The sequence below is a fragment of the Falco rusticolus genome, chromosome 5, assembly GCF_015220075.1.
Source record: "Falco rusticolus isolate bFalRus1 chromosome 5, bFalRus1.pri, whole genome shotgun sequence".
In the NCBI taxonomy this organism is placed as follows: domain Eukaryota; kingdom Metazoa; phylum Chordata; class Aves; order Falconiformes; family Falconidae; genus Falco; species Falco rusticolus.
In genome coordinates this window covers 86,602,733-86,615,283 of record NC_051191.1, presented here as the reverse complement: position 1 = coordinate 86,615,283, position 12,551 = coordinate 86,602,733, and the positions used below count along the sequence as shown (strand labels likewise).

At 46.0% G+C, this 12,551-nt stretch overlaps 1 protein-coding gene across 1 annotated transcript in view; it reads right to left on the bottom strand.

The window, feature by feature from the left end:
• GAP43 (growth associated protein 43) overlaps positions 1 to 10,687 on the bottom strand; it is a 61,367-nt gene extending 50,680 nt beyond the window's left edge. Inside the window, exon 1 of the mRNA XM_037390408.1 lies at positions 10,413 to 10,687. Within this exon, the coding sequence (XP_037246305.1) occupies positions 10,413 to 10,442 (30 nt within the window). The 5' untranslated portion in view covers positions 10,443 to 10,687. The remainder of the gene's footprint in view (positions 1 to 10,412) is intronic.
• Positions 10,688 to 12,551: the final 1,864 nt, after the last annotated feature.

Below are 12,551 nucleotides of genomic sequence, written 5' to 3'. Positions count from 1 at the left end.
GTCCATCCTCTGGTCCAGAAGTACATCCAATAGCCCTTTGGTGATTGGAGCTGCCGTAGTTTTCTCAAACCATCTATTCCAGCGCGTCACAATCGTTTTGGACTCTTCCTAAAGGCTAGTCTGAATCACTCTGATGTCCCATTAAAGACCATTAGTCCTTGTTTCATCTACCCTGGACAGGAAGAACAGATTACTCCCATTTTATTGCGCTTCCCAGATCAGCATCCTGACCCCTCTCAGCCTTATTCCTTTTAGGTTAAACAACCCTAATTTCAGTCTTTCCTCACAAATTATATTTCCCTTGACCTCCAGCAATTATCAGCATCCCAGCCCGCACTGTCTCTCACTGGATCACACTTCCTTAGAGTGCAGTACAAGACTAAGGCATGACACTTCAGCTGAGACTTACATGTTCTCAATCAGAGCTGAAGCCTTATTAGCTGTATCTCAGAGCCTATACTCCCATTTGCACAAACTGGTAAGATGATGTTCTCCTTTTGACAACAGAATGACATTCTAGACTAACTTTGAACTTGTGGTCCTCTAGAGACCCTGTCTCCCCTCCTGAAGGAGAGCTAACTGGCTTGTTGGCTTCCATGGACAGCTGACTGCAATTTGCTAATCACTCCCACAGAGAGCACTTTACATTCATGTCGCAACACTCTCAAATCTATCAAGCTGCAACGAGGTTTTTTTACCATCACATACCAACATACTCTTCATACTAGTCCCTCTGCTGCCTTCTCCTTGTCTCTCCTCATCCAGAGCGCATGCTCTCTCTGCTTCTTCTTCCTCGGCTGCTCCCTCTTCATCGGCTCTCAACCCCTTAACAGAACCAGCCACAGCTGCACCTTGTCTACATCAGCCAACCCACCACCCCTGAAGCCAGCCCACAGTTGTATATTATCAATGATAATTAACCTGCCTTCATTCCTCTACACATTCACTCTGATGCTGTTCAGATCAGGTCCTTGGTTTGACAAGCTTGCCTTGAATTTTAGTAACTTCCACCAGCCTATACCTGCTTCATGCCATCTGCAGATTCTAAAGAACACTGTCTCTAGACAGTCATCCAGACCAAAATTAAAATACAAAGCACAATGTATTTAATGAAAACATGAAGCACTAACAGGCCACAGCTCAAGCTTGTGGCAACCCTCTCAACAGTCTTGTTTCAACACAAAATCAGTAGAGAATTGCTCATAGAGTAGGATTATCTACACCAGTTCTGCAACCCTGCTGTAATGTTTTCCTTTGGACCATGTTTCTTTGCCTCACTTATGATAAAAGCCTGTGAGATAATGTCAAAATCCTTACAAATGACAAGGTATGACAACTACTTCCCCTGTATCCACAAAGCTTGTTACAGAAGAAAGCTAAATTAGTTTGACATGATCTATTCTTGACAGATCTGTGCTGGCTCCTAATAATCTCCTTTATTTGATTATTTCCACCATATTTTTTTCCCCAGGAATGAAGTTAAACTGAGTAGTCTGTAATTTCTTACTTCTCCTTGTTCTTCTTCAGCTTTCTGACACCTCATTCAGCCCTCATGAGTCCTCAAAGCATTCAAAGCTCATGGTTCAGAGGTTGCTTCCATCAGCTTTGTAAATAAACTAGGACAATTTAAAACAACCGTCTTCCATCAGTACATCCTAATTTGCTCTGCCCTCTTCCTAGATCCTGATCTTCCTCCTTTGTGGCTCCTATTGATTGCTTTACCCATCAGCTTGCAGTTGATCATGTTACTGGAGACATGCAAAATAAACATAAAACGCTTTGGCCTTATTGAAAACACATGATGCAAAGCTTTAACCAAAGCTCTTCCCTCCCCTCCATGAATATCATAAACACTAAGGTAGAGAGTCAGGATGATATCCTTTTGCTCTGGCCCAATTAATATTTTATTTGTCTGTGCAAAACAGATCAGCGTCTCCAGGAAACACTGGTCCCAGTATGTTCTATAGCCTAATAGCACATTTTCCTGGGAGGTGGGGGTACAGATCTACTCGGGCAGAGATGGTATATTCACCACATCTCTAGGTAAATACTCTGATTATAATCAAAGTCTTTCTGGATAAAAGGAAGGTAGTACATTCCCTTCCTCTTGGATGCATTCTGCACAGACACTTGACTGGCGTACTCGGTCAAACTTACCCATTTTGGCTGTGCAGGGAAAGCAACTGGAAGAACACTTGGTTTGTAGATCCCAAGGTGTTTAGCTGTTAAGTCGGTATTGAGCTGATTATTGCTTATAAAACTAAGGATCATGTAGCCATGCCAGCAAGCAGCCTTTAAATGCTTAGGGGACTTGCCAGACGTAAGCATAATTATCTTAGGAATTTAGGCACCTCCACAGTTAGAAAGGAAGGAAGCTCTAAAGTTCTACAGCCCATGACCATCGCCTCTAAGAAGGTAGTTCAACTTAGATTGGCAAGTATTTCTCAGTTCAGAACAATGGTAAAATACTGTGACACATTTCAGACTTCTCTTGTCAGGCACACCCTAAATAAAAAGTAATGAAATTCCGCAAGATAAGGCATTGTCTTATGATATCTTCCTCCTGAACTGTGGAATCATATGACTCAAAGGAAGAAAACAAAGAACATAAGGAGGAATTAACTTAACTTCAAAAGATTTTCTAAAAGTTCCTATAAGCCATTAGGGCTCATTTCTCACTAATTTGTCAATTATTTTGTCTTCCACAGAGTCTCGTACAGTGACATCAAAATGGAGGGTTCCTTTTGCTTCACATCTAGTTTTACCCTATAAGGGGGAAGTTTCAGGTATTGATTCAGATACTAACTATCCTGTGAAAGTTATCCATCTTCTTCCTATTTCATGGAGGTTTCGGTTAGCTTCAGTTCTTCAGTTGTTTTGGGTGGAAATATTTTTCCTTGCTCCATTCGCCCTTTCCTTAGGATTTAATCTCTTCTAGCTGCTGTTCTGACTGGAAGTTAGGATACAAGGGAAAGGCTGTTTGCCAGATCCTGTGATTTAGGTGGGACTGGTTGCATCCTTAGCATGCTTTTGACTGCAATTTTAATGGTCAACATTAAACATCAATTTTCTGTGGCAAGTTTCTGTCCTCAAAACTCTATGTAGGGCTTGAAGTGTCCCTGGGTTTTCCACTGGAAATGCAAACAGCAGGAAGGTTTAAAACCACTGTTTTGCATCTTTGATCAGGCCAAGTCTCCATTCTGACAGATTCCAGCTCAGCTGTCCAGTACAGGTTTTCGCAAGCTGCCAGCCTGACTACTCCAACACACCAAGCTAAGCATTTAAATCTTGACCCTGAGAGAGGTGTCCCCAGTTCTGAAGCACACAAGCATCATTTCAGTGCAGCTCTCTGACCTACAGCTTCAGAGCTAGCTTCAGATCCAAACACACTCCCCTCCACCCCTAAGTTTTAGGGGCGTTCAAACCAAGTGACTAGGATTCTTTTACAGCCTATTAGCTTTACTAATTACCAGCCCTTACAAAAAGGTGTCTCCTACAGAGAGAAATCTTAAATATTGTGAGATGTCCCAGCTTTCTATAAATAGAGATATACAGTGATTATAGCTGGAATTAATTCAAGAAACTTCAGAATTAAGATGAGTAATGAATGGGATTGACATTTATTGGCTATAATTTAAAAGAATATAAGTACATCCTGGCTTCCCTTTTGAGGCATCACAGCCAACCAGTCCTGGTGGGAGGAAGGCAGGCTCTCTTGGGCCATCGTGCCAGCCTGCCACCCAACAGTGGCATCAGCAGCCAAGGGACAAGCCCAGAAGAAGTATGAACCCTCAAGAAAGCAGGAATGGTGATACTAGTTTGTACTGCAGGCATTGCTCCTACAGCAGCCATACCCCTCCACAGCCACCTGCTGGGGGTGGGCTACATTTTACTTCTGCTAACAGCAATGTGATAGATGAAGATGCATCACTTTGCTGTCTCTGTCTGTAGCTGTTCATTTGCAGTAGCTGCAACAGCTGACCAAGTGGAAGAGAACTGGGGAAGCTGCAAAAGTGACTGGAAGCACAAAGGAAGAACCCATGTCGTTTTCCCTCCTACCAGCTTCCAGTCTGATACCAGTGCCAGGAAGGGTGAAGGGAATAGGACCTTGGTGATAGTGGCTGAAGCTGCCAGCAGAAGCCCTCAAGAAGCACAGCCTAATGGAGGGTTGGTACCCAGCTGGAGGAGAAGAAGCAGCAGGACAACTGCATGGTCAAGGGAGCAGGAGGAACATGAGCAGAACAGATGGGGAGAGGAGACAAAGTGAATAACAGGCGGAGACGCAGGATCAGTGTAACTCCAAAAGAACAAATTCCTTTTGTTATATTAAAAAATAAATCACTATTTTCATTACACTATTCCTCCACCCCATACACATATTGTAGGTTTCTAAAGGCTGGATCATTGTGATGGTAGGGGATGAGTTAGCACACTGGTGAATAGTAGGGAGAAAACTAAGTTGTAGCCCTACTCAGGCTCTGACCCATAGTAATAAAGCCTGGGTCTGGGAAGAAAATCAATGGTTTGTGTTAAAGGAACTCAAGTGGCTAATAAACATCCCAGCACTGCAGGAGTGACTGAGGATGGATAAAGCAATGCTTTGCCTGTCTAAAGCAGCTCTCACCTGAGGGCATCTGAATCCTCTTTTTTTTTTTTTTTCCCCACACACTAATTATTTAGTTTTCAAATTAAAGAACATCTTGCAGAGGCAGCCATGACAGGCTGAGAAACTGCTTAGATCAAGTCAGAAAGCGGGTTAATAGCACTGCTAGAAAGAGAAAACAGCTCTCCCGAAACCAATTCCTATATACTAACTACTGCCCTGTGGTGCTTGCAACCACGAAAAGCCATGGAGTTTTACACACACACTCAGCAGGTGATAGAGACAGCCCTAAGGAAATATAAACACCTTCTCCACATGAGGCCATCAGAGCTCTGAGGTTACATGTCACCTCCCAGTGTGCTCAGGAGGATCTTGGAATTATAGATTAAATGAATGTGGATGGATTCCAGACTTTGAGTTTGGACTTCAGATGTTGAGAGGTGTTTCACACGGATACCTGCTCTGGTATTCCCAGAGCAAGGTATTCTGGTATTTCCACCAGCAAGGCATGTGTACTTTCGACTGGGCCTTTCTGGATGACCAAACTCCTTTTAGCAGCCCAGCATTCCCCTGTGTAAAGCTACTGGGCTATGATTGTTGCCTTACAGCCAGACACTGGGCCTTCAAAACTCAGATGCAGCCAGGTATGGACTGCTGCCAAATCTATCCCTGAGACTTATCCGAATCACAGCAAACAGGGGAACTGCATCGTGATTTCCAAAGGGCATCACTACAGACAGCTGCCACCAACAGGTTTCCCATCCTTAGGTGTCTTTAGCCTGGAAGTGTCATCAGAGCTATCATTCATTCCCAAATCCAAACAAAGTCTTCCCTGTGTAAGGAGGAAGCCCAAAGCAACAGAAGAGATGCAAGTCATTTATGTGCAGGAAGAGGGGATAGCAGGAGAGTTTTACAGAGGGAAGGATGCATGGGCTAGCAACACATGGACAGAAACAGTAGTCAGTAACGCACCACCAGCCTACTGGGAGCACGCAGAGGTCTCAGGTTATATGTACTTGGTGCTTCTGCTTCATACTATCTCCGCCAAAAGCAGAGGCAATCTTCAGGCTGTGCCTGCTGGTTTAGCTCTTAATACACCAATCCCTCAGCATAGACATGCCTGCTCGGTAAAGACTAGGCAGAGCCCACTTGTGCCCCATGTCCTCTGCACGTGGAGCAGATGGCAGTCAGAGGGGAGCACATGCCTCACAGTGAACCCAAGCAGGTATTCACATCCTTCATTTACACCATGCACGACTATCAAGCCTGCTTTCATCTTGCAATGGGCAAAGGGCCCAGTTCACCTTCCCACCAGCACAAGAAGGCCTTGCAACTTGGCAGCTGCCAGCGGTGGGGAATTCCTGATCTCTGGGAAATGGGGAGAGAGAAATAGAATGTCTGTGTGGGATGGCTACTAGATCCTGAGACGGCATCACAGAATACATGACAGCTGGTCTGAAATGAGAGCGCACTTGAGAGGAAACCTTCTCCTTCTAGGCAGTCAAAGCCACGCGACGGCAGGAGCAGCCCCGCTCATGCCTCATCCTCAGGTGCTGCCCACCATCTCAGCACGGCACGGGCAGAGCCAGGAGCTACAGCCCATTTTCTTATCCTGAGGCAGGAGCAGCTCTGACCTCACTCAGACAGGACAAGCCCTCAGACAACACATGTTAGTTCCCTGGGCTGCACACGTGCACCCAGCCTGGCACAGGCAGGTACCAGATGCAACGAAGCCCCCTCAGCAGGGAGGCCTCCACACACCGGGGGGTACTGCCTGACTGGTTTTTGCTGGGATTCTCATTCAGGAGCAAGTGGCAATAGGCAATTTGGATCAACAGACCTGTTTCTTTCCCAGTAAGCATTACCACCGTCCTTCTTCCCCTGGAAACTCTGCCTGCAATTAGTTCCCTAGGAGGGGGCTTGTCTGTGCCATTAAGAACAGTTACATTATGCGATCTAGGAGAAATCAATGTCTCTAATAGTCAGCAAAGGCAGCAGAGGAGGACAGGGAGGTGGGAGGGGTGTTTCTCTGGAGACACCCTCCTCAGGAGAAATCCCAGGGGTATCGGCCCAGGAAGAGAAATAGTAAGGACCTGGAGTAATTAAACTTCCATGCAGCAATTGTTTACTGGAAGCAGCACAAGAACCACTCGGTGTGTCTCAGAAAGGCGGAGGCGGTGGCTGGACTCTCCTCAGGTGCAGATGAAGTGCCTCTGCCCTGAAGTCAATGGTCTGTGGTGATTTACACCACGCTGGCAAGTGGAGGGAGGAGGGGCACGGCTGGACACCTTTCCTTTAAAATGCCCCATTTCCTCTCTGCACGTTGGTGTTTAAAGGTAAGACCATGCCTTGCAAGTTTTGAAGCATCTGGACTGTGAGGCATAATTAAGTTATTCTAAATGAAGTCCGAGATATTTTAATAACCTGAGGCAAAGAAAACCTGAACTCTGCACGCATCTTTCTCTCCCTCTTTTTTTCTCCAACCATTTCCTCCTGCCTGCACACCTCTGCAGTTCCAGGAATGACAAGACACCTCGCCGGCTGGCTGTAATTGCTAGAACAGTTCCCTAATGCTTTCTCTTTCTCCAATTGCATTAAACTGCATCTTTAGAGGTACAGCCCTGTTTATTCATGCTGCTCGTGTGGAAGGGGAAAGAAATGCAGACTGCCTCTTCCCCTCTCCCTCCTTTGATTTGCTGGGTGTGGCAGGTTTAAACCTTTGCAGCCGCTGGCTCTCCAGCACTGGGGTGAGCAGGAGAGGACAGAATGGGGAGAAGCCGTTGGATATGGCTGGTGATGAATGAGACTCATCTCACCCACAAGTGGGAAACCTGCTTGCGGGTTATTGTTTAATCACTCATGCAATCCAATACTGAGCACATATCCCCATAACGTCCATCTGTTCTAGTATGCGGTGCATGCAACACTCGCATTTCTAGCCACCTACCTAACTATCCAGCTCTGCGTATTACTGACTGCATCTCTTGCTGGCAACAGAGGTTAAGTTCAATTTTTTTTCAAAATTTGCTCGACCTAGCCTTTTGGTTATGCCACCTTTCAGCTGAATATTTTGTGGGCACAGATTCAGAGCTGCAATCAACTGTAGGCAGAAATGACAACATCGAGCTATCTACATCTCTCATGGGCGGGCACAGTCAGTCAGATACTTCACTCTTCACAATGGCATCGCACCCACAAGAAAGAATAATCTGCAAGGTATGAGTGTGTGAACATATTTGTCTTTGAGGGGTGGGAGGACAGACACATACACGCACACCTAGACACAAATGTGAAGAGATTTCTTCCACGCCCAAGCCTGTAATTTCAGAATTTCGCTCTTTAGCTGCCAGAAAGGCGGGACACCAGGGGCTTCCCCTGAAAAATAATTTGCAGAGAGCTGTCTTTATTTTGGGAAGGAAACTCCTGCCTGTGCTGAAGAACCCATTCCATCTTTTTCTCTCTGTGAAAGGTCTGGGTGGGGACAGAGGAAGAGCACAAGCTGAAAACCGAGGTATTTTTCTTCTCCATATTAAAGCTTCCTCTGGTGTATCCACCAGCTTTGCTGAGCGAACTGCTGTATTGCCAGTTTGGCAACTGTGGTGTGTATTCAGGTACAGGAGCAGGAGTTGGGCTCTGAGCCTAGGAACATCGACTAAATATGCACGGGCAGGCACATTCAGGTTGTATGGCTGCATAAAGATCAGAAAGCATGTGCAAACGAGTGCATATGTGCTTGTGCATATGTGTAGTACAGATGCGAACGACCAGAGAGTGGAGACGTGTGCTGCACATGCACGCGCAAAGGGGTGTGTACCATGCGGCGGATTAATGTACAGAGTGGGAAGAGACAACTGTGTGCGCTCATGATACCTGCATGCCATGCATTTCTAAATATGTCAGAATTAAAATGACAGGAGTAAACCCATGGAGATGTAAAGAACAGCTACATTGGAATATTATTCAGGAGCTTTGATGCCCAACCTGTAATGGTATGGGCAAAATTATCCCCCTCCTCCAATAGCTCTCTTCTGACTCCAAAGAATCCCAGAACTACCTACTTTATTTTAAAATTTGCTGTGCACCTCCGCCCACTGCTCTGTCACTCTGCCTCCCCGTCTGCCTTCCTTCTCCTCTGCTCTTTTCATCCCGTGTTTGCCAGCTGAATGTGCTCCGCTGGCTGGCTGCAACATGTTCCCCCACACACACACCCAGCCACCACCACCTCCCTCCAGATTTTAATGAATGTACCATTAATTGCAAAGCATTTGAAAAACCTGCCTGGGGAAAAACACAGGATGATGCAGGGTCTCTTCCTATCCCGTTCACCTGCCCCTCCCCATTATTCTACAAAATTGCTTCTTCGTTTGGTAACACAGACATCTCCATTCAGAAACACACTTTAACCTGCATTTTCTTTCAACTCTGTGCTGTTCTACAGTAACTGGAGTTACTCACATCAGTGTGTTAAGCTATTGCTCCAGAATACTGCAGTGCTATATTGTAAGAGATATATAAATGTACCCATATAGAAAGAAAGTAATCAGTATGGTGCCGTACCTAAGACTGAGTTGAGTTCTGCGCTCAAAAGAAGGACCACAGCTCCTTGTCACTACCTACAAATCCGTAAATCGGGGAAGTTTCTAAAAAGCCTTACAAAGATATCTGGGGCCAGTTCCTGCCTCAAAGTTTCAACTGCACAAATCCAGCATCTTCCCGAGGAAGTCTAAGAGATTTAGCCAAAATAGGCTCTCTTAATCACGAGCATGTTTGGGCTTTCACACAAAATAAAAGGGGGAAGTGTGAGGGGAGAATGATCTAAGTAGCTTTTTTTTTCCATTTCATTATCATTTTGGATATAAAAAATTTGGCACTGAAAACTAGCCACCACCCAAACCTTCTCATCATCCCAATTCCCTTACAGCAAAAGCCAGGTGGTACCAATAGAGAATGAACTGGTTTCCAACAGGTTCACACTGTGAGCTTCTCTTATCCCACCCGAGTTCGGAGCTAACAGAGGCGTGGTCCTCTGTCTCTTTACCAGCTGGTGCACAGTTGTCTAACTGGTTGTACTATGAAGGGTATTGCAATGAGGGTGACTCTCCCCCTCCCCTGGCTAATGCTTTTGTTATTAATTAATTGCATTTTTCACTATAGCATAGGCTGGAGAAAAAGAAGCTTCAGGTTAATTCTTGCTCAGATTGCTGTAACACAAAAAAATGAATGCACCTGTCCTCCGAGCCCCCTCACAGCACATGCACATAAAGCATCTCCCATTCATCAGAGCCAGGAGCAATAGAAAGCGTTCTGACCAGGGATCAAGGCTCACTGGGCATCCTTTCTTTTTTGGCATAAGATGAGGAGTCGCTTCCTTTATCTCCAAGGTAGAGCCAGATCTCATCACGTTTCCTGCCAGCCGCACCCCTGCCCCCCCCCCTCCACCCCCCACCCCCCCATCCACACCCTCAGAACCACAGACAGAAAATCCTAGGCAATACAACTGCCCACTATTAAAAAATAATAAGAATAATAGAGGGGAGATTCTGGTAGCTCCCCAAATGTGGACGTAGGCCACCCCCCTTCCCCACATCACCAGCCCCGGAAAGGCAAAACAGTCACGCTGCAGGGTGTGAAAAGAGCCTTCAGTCGCAAGATGCTAAAGAATTGCAAAAGAGACGTGTGCTGAAAGCAGCTGAAATTTCCACCCCCCTACCCCAGCCCCTCACGCACTCAGGCAGACACGCACCCCACGGACACGCGGCAGCCCGGGGGATTTCTTAACGGAAAGAAATATAAAAATCTTCAGCTCTACCTGTTTTGTTCTTCTCATACAGCACAGCATGATCGTATTGTCCCCTTCCTTCCTTCTTCTTCCTTCCTTCTCCTCTCTCCTTTTCCTCTTCTCTCTCTTATCTCTCCCCCCCACCCTCTCCACTCCCTCCCTCCCTCCCTCTCTCTCTCCCTCTCTCTCTCTCACACACACATACACACACACACACACACACCAGGGCAGTTAGCAGCAACTGTAAGGTCCACAGCTATTGCTCATCACACATGCACACGCTGCCTCTCCCTGCCTCCCTCCCTACCCTTCCCAGAATTGTTCACCAGCTCTCCCTGACTCGTCACCTCCCCACCCCACCCCCACCCGGGCAGCCACCCCCCCCCACCCCCCAAGTCCCTTGCCAGCCTCATGAATAATTAAAATCTTCAATCTGGACCCAATTACCCAACGACTTTCCCACTGTACAGAGGCTACAGGGGAGAGGGGACACTGCGGGCTGCGGAGGGGGTGGGAGGGGTGGGGTGTGTCTGGGGGGCCGGGGCGGGTGGGGAGCCCCCAGCCCCACTCCCACCCAAGCAGCCGAAGCCCCCAGCACCCAGCTGCAGCCAGGAGTGGGACTGATGGATGAAGAAAGCGTGGGGTGGGGTGGGCACGGGAGGGAGCGGGGCTATTGCCGTGGCAGTCGGTATGTGCCATGCACAGGTGACGTACCGTAGGTGGGAGCTGTGAGCTAAATGGGAATCAGAAAATATGTGAAAATGGCTGTTAAAAATCCCCCTCCCCCTCCCCAGCACACTCACAAACATATATGTACGTGCTGCCTTCTTCATACGTGCAGGCATAAACCCTGCGTGGTGACGTCCTGCAGCACCGAACGGGACAACTTTCTCCCTTGCTCCCTCAGTCCATCCTATAGACCTTCCATAGGCACAGAAAATGGTACTCTTGCAACAGATAATTATTGGTTTTGTCCACGATAGCTTCAAAACCTACAGAAATCGTCCCTTTCCCTTCTGTATAGATCTCAATTAATTTCAGTGCCTAAGCAATTTCTACATCTATTGATCTCTGCCTGCAAATTGCTGTAAACTATTATGAGGAAGATGTGCATGTTCACACATACAGCCCCCCCCCCGCCCCCCCCCGCACGTGTGGGAGCACAAATGTATAGGTTTGCATGCACAGAAGATCATGGCGATGCGTGAGCCTGAGCGAACATTAATGCGCATACACACCCCCAAGCACATGTCTTGAAAGTTATGGCACTCTGTTTTCTCAGAATATATATGAGCAGCATAGCTGTATCTGTCATCGTGAAAAAATATTCCAGACAACAGTTAAACTGAAGCATGACAATGTTGAGCATGTTAAAAAATATAAAAAGACTGCTGGATTTTTAGGATTTCATCTACCAAAACTCAAATTTAGCTTATTTTATTTACTGTGTCTGGGAGGCGCAGTCAGATGCAGTTCTCTTTTTTAGCACTAATGTCACTACATCAACTTCTCTGCCACACCATGGAGTTACTTCTAATTTATTTTTAATGTAAAACTGCCCGCAAAAGAGACAAAAAATTTCTTAGGTTATTATTAAGGCCTTTGCTCTTTAAATATATCTAAATACAGTATTAATACAAATACGCATGCAGACGTGTGCGCTTATATAAATAAACACATACATATATAGGATACAGTTTCTGGAATACCCCTCAGCGCAGACTCCTACATAATCATATTCAGTTGCTATGACATCATTGCAGTTCCCAGTACCCCATATTTTTTAAGGAAAGTAAACAGCATTTCAAAGATCATCTAGCTAGCTAGCTACATCTGTATGTAATTTAAGGGAAGGACCTTTTAGGGTCAAGGAGGTATCAGTGTTAGTCCTGTTTTTACAGTCTAGAAAAGGGAAATAATGATATGATAATGACATTCAGAGAAGATACTAAACTGGGAAGAGTTGCAAACACCAGCTGACACAGAAGTAGACCAAAGGATTAAATAACAAAAATCAGATTCAGATTCAGAAAAGGCGTGCAGAGAAAAAGAAAGCAAACTATGCAATCATAAAAGAAGACAGGTACGAAGTGGAGTGACAAAAAGCAATGGGCATCAAATTTGAGGAAGGGGTGGGTGTCTGTGATGTATATCACTGCTGGCAACACC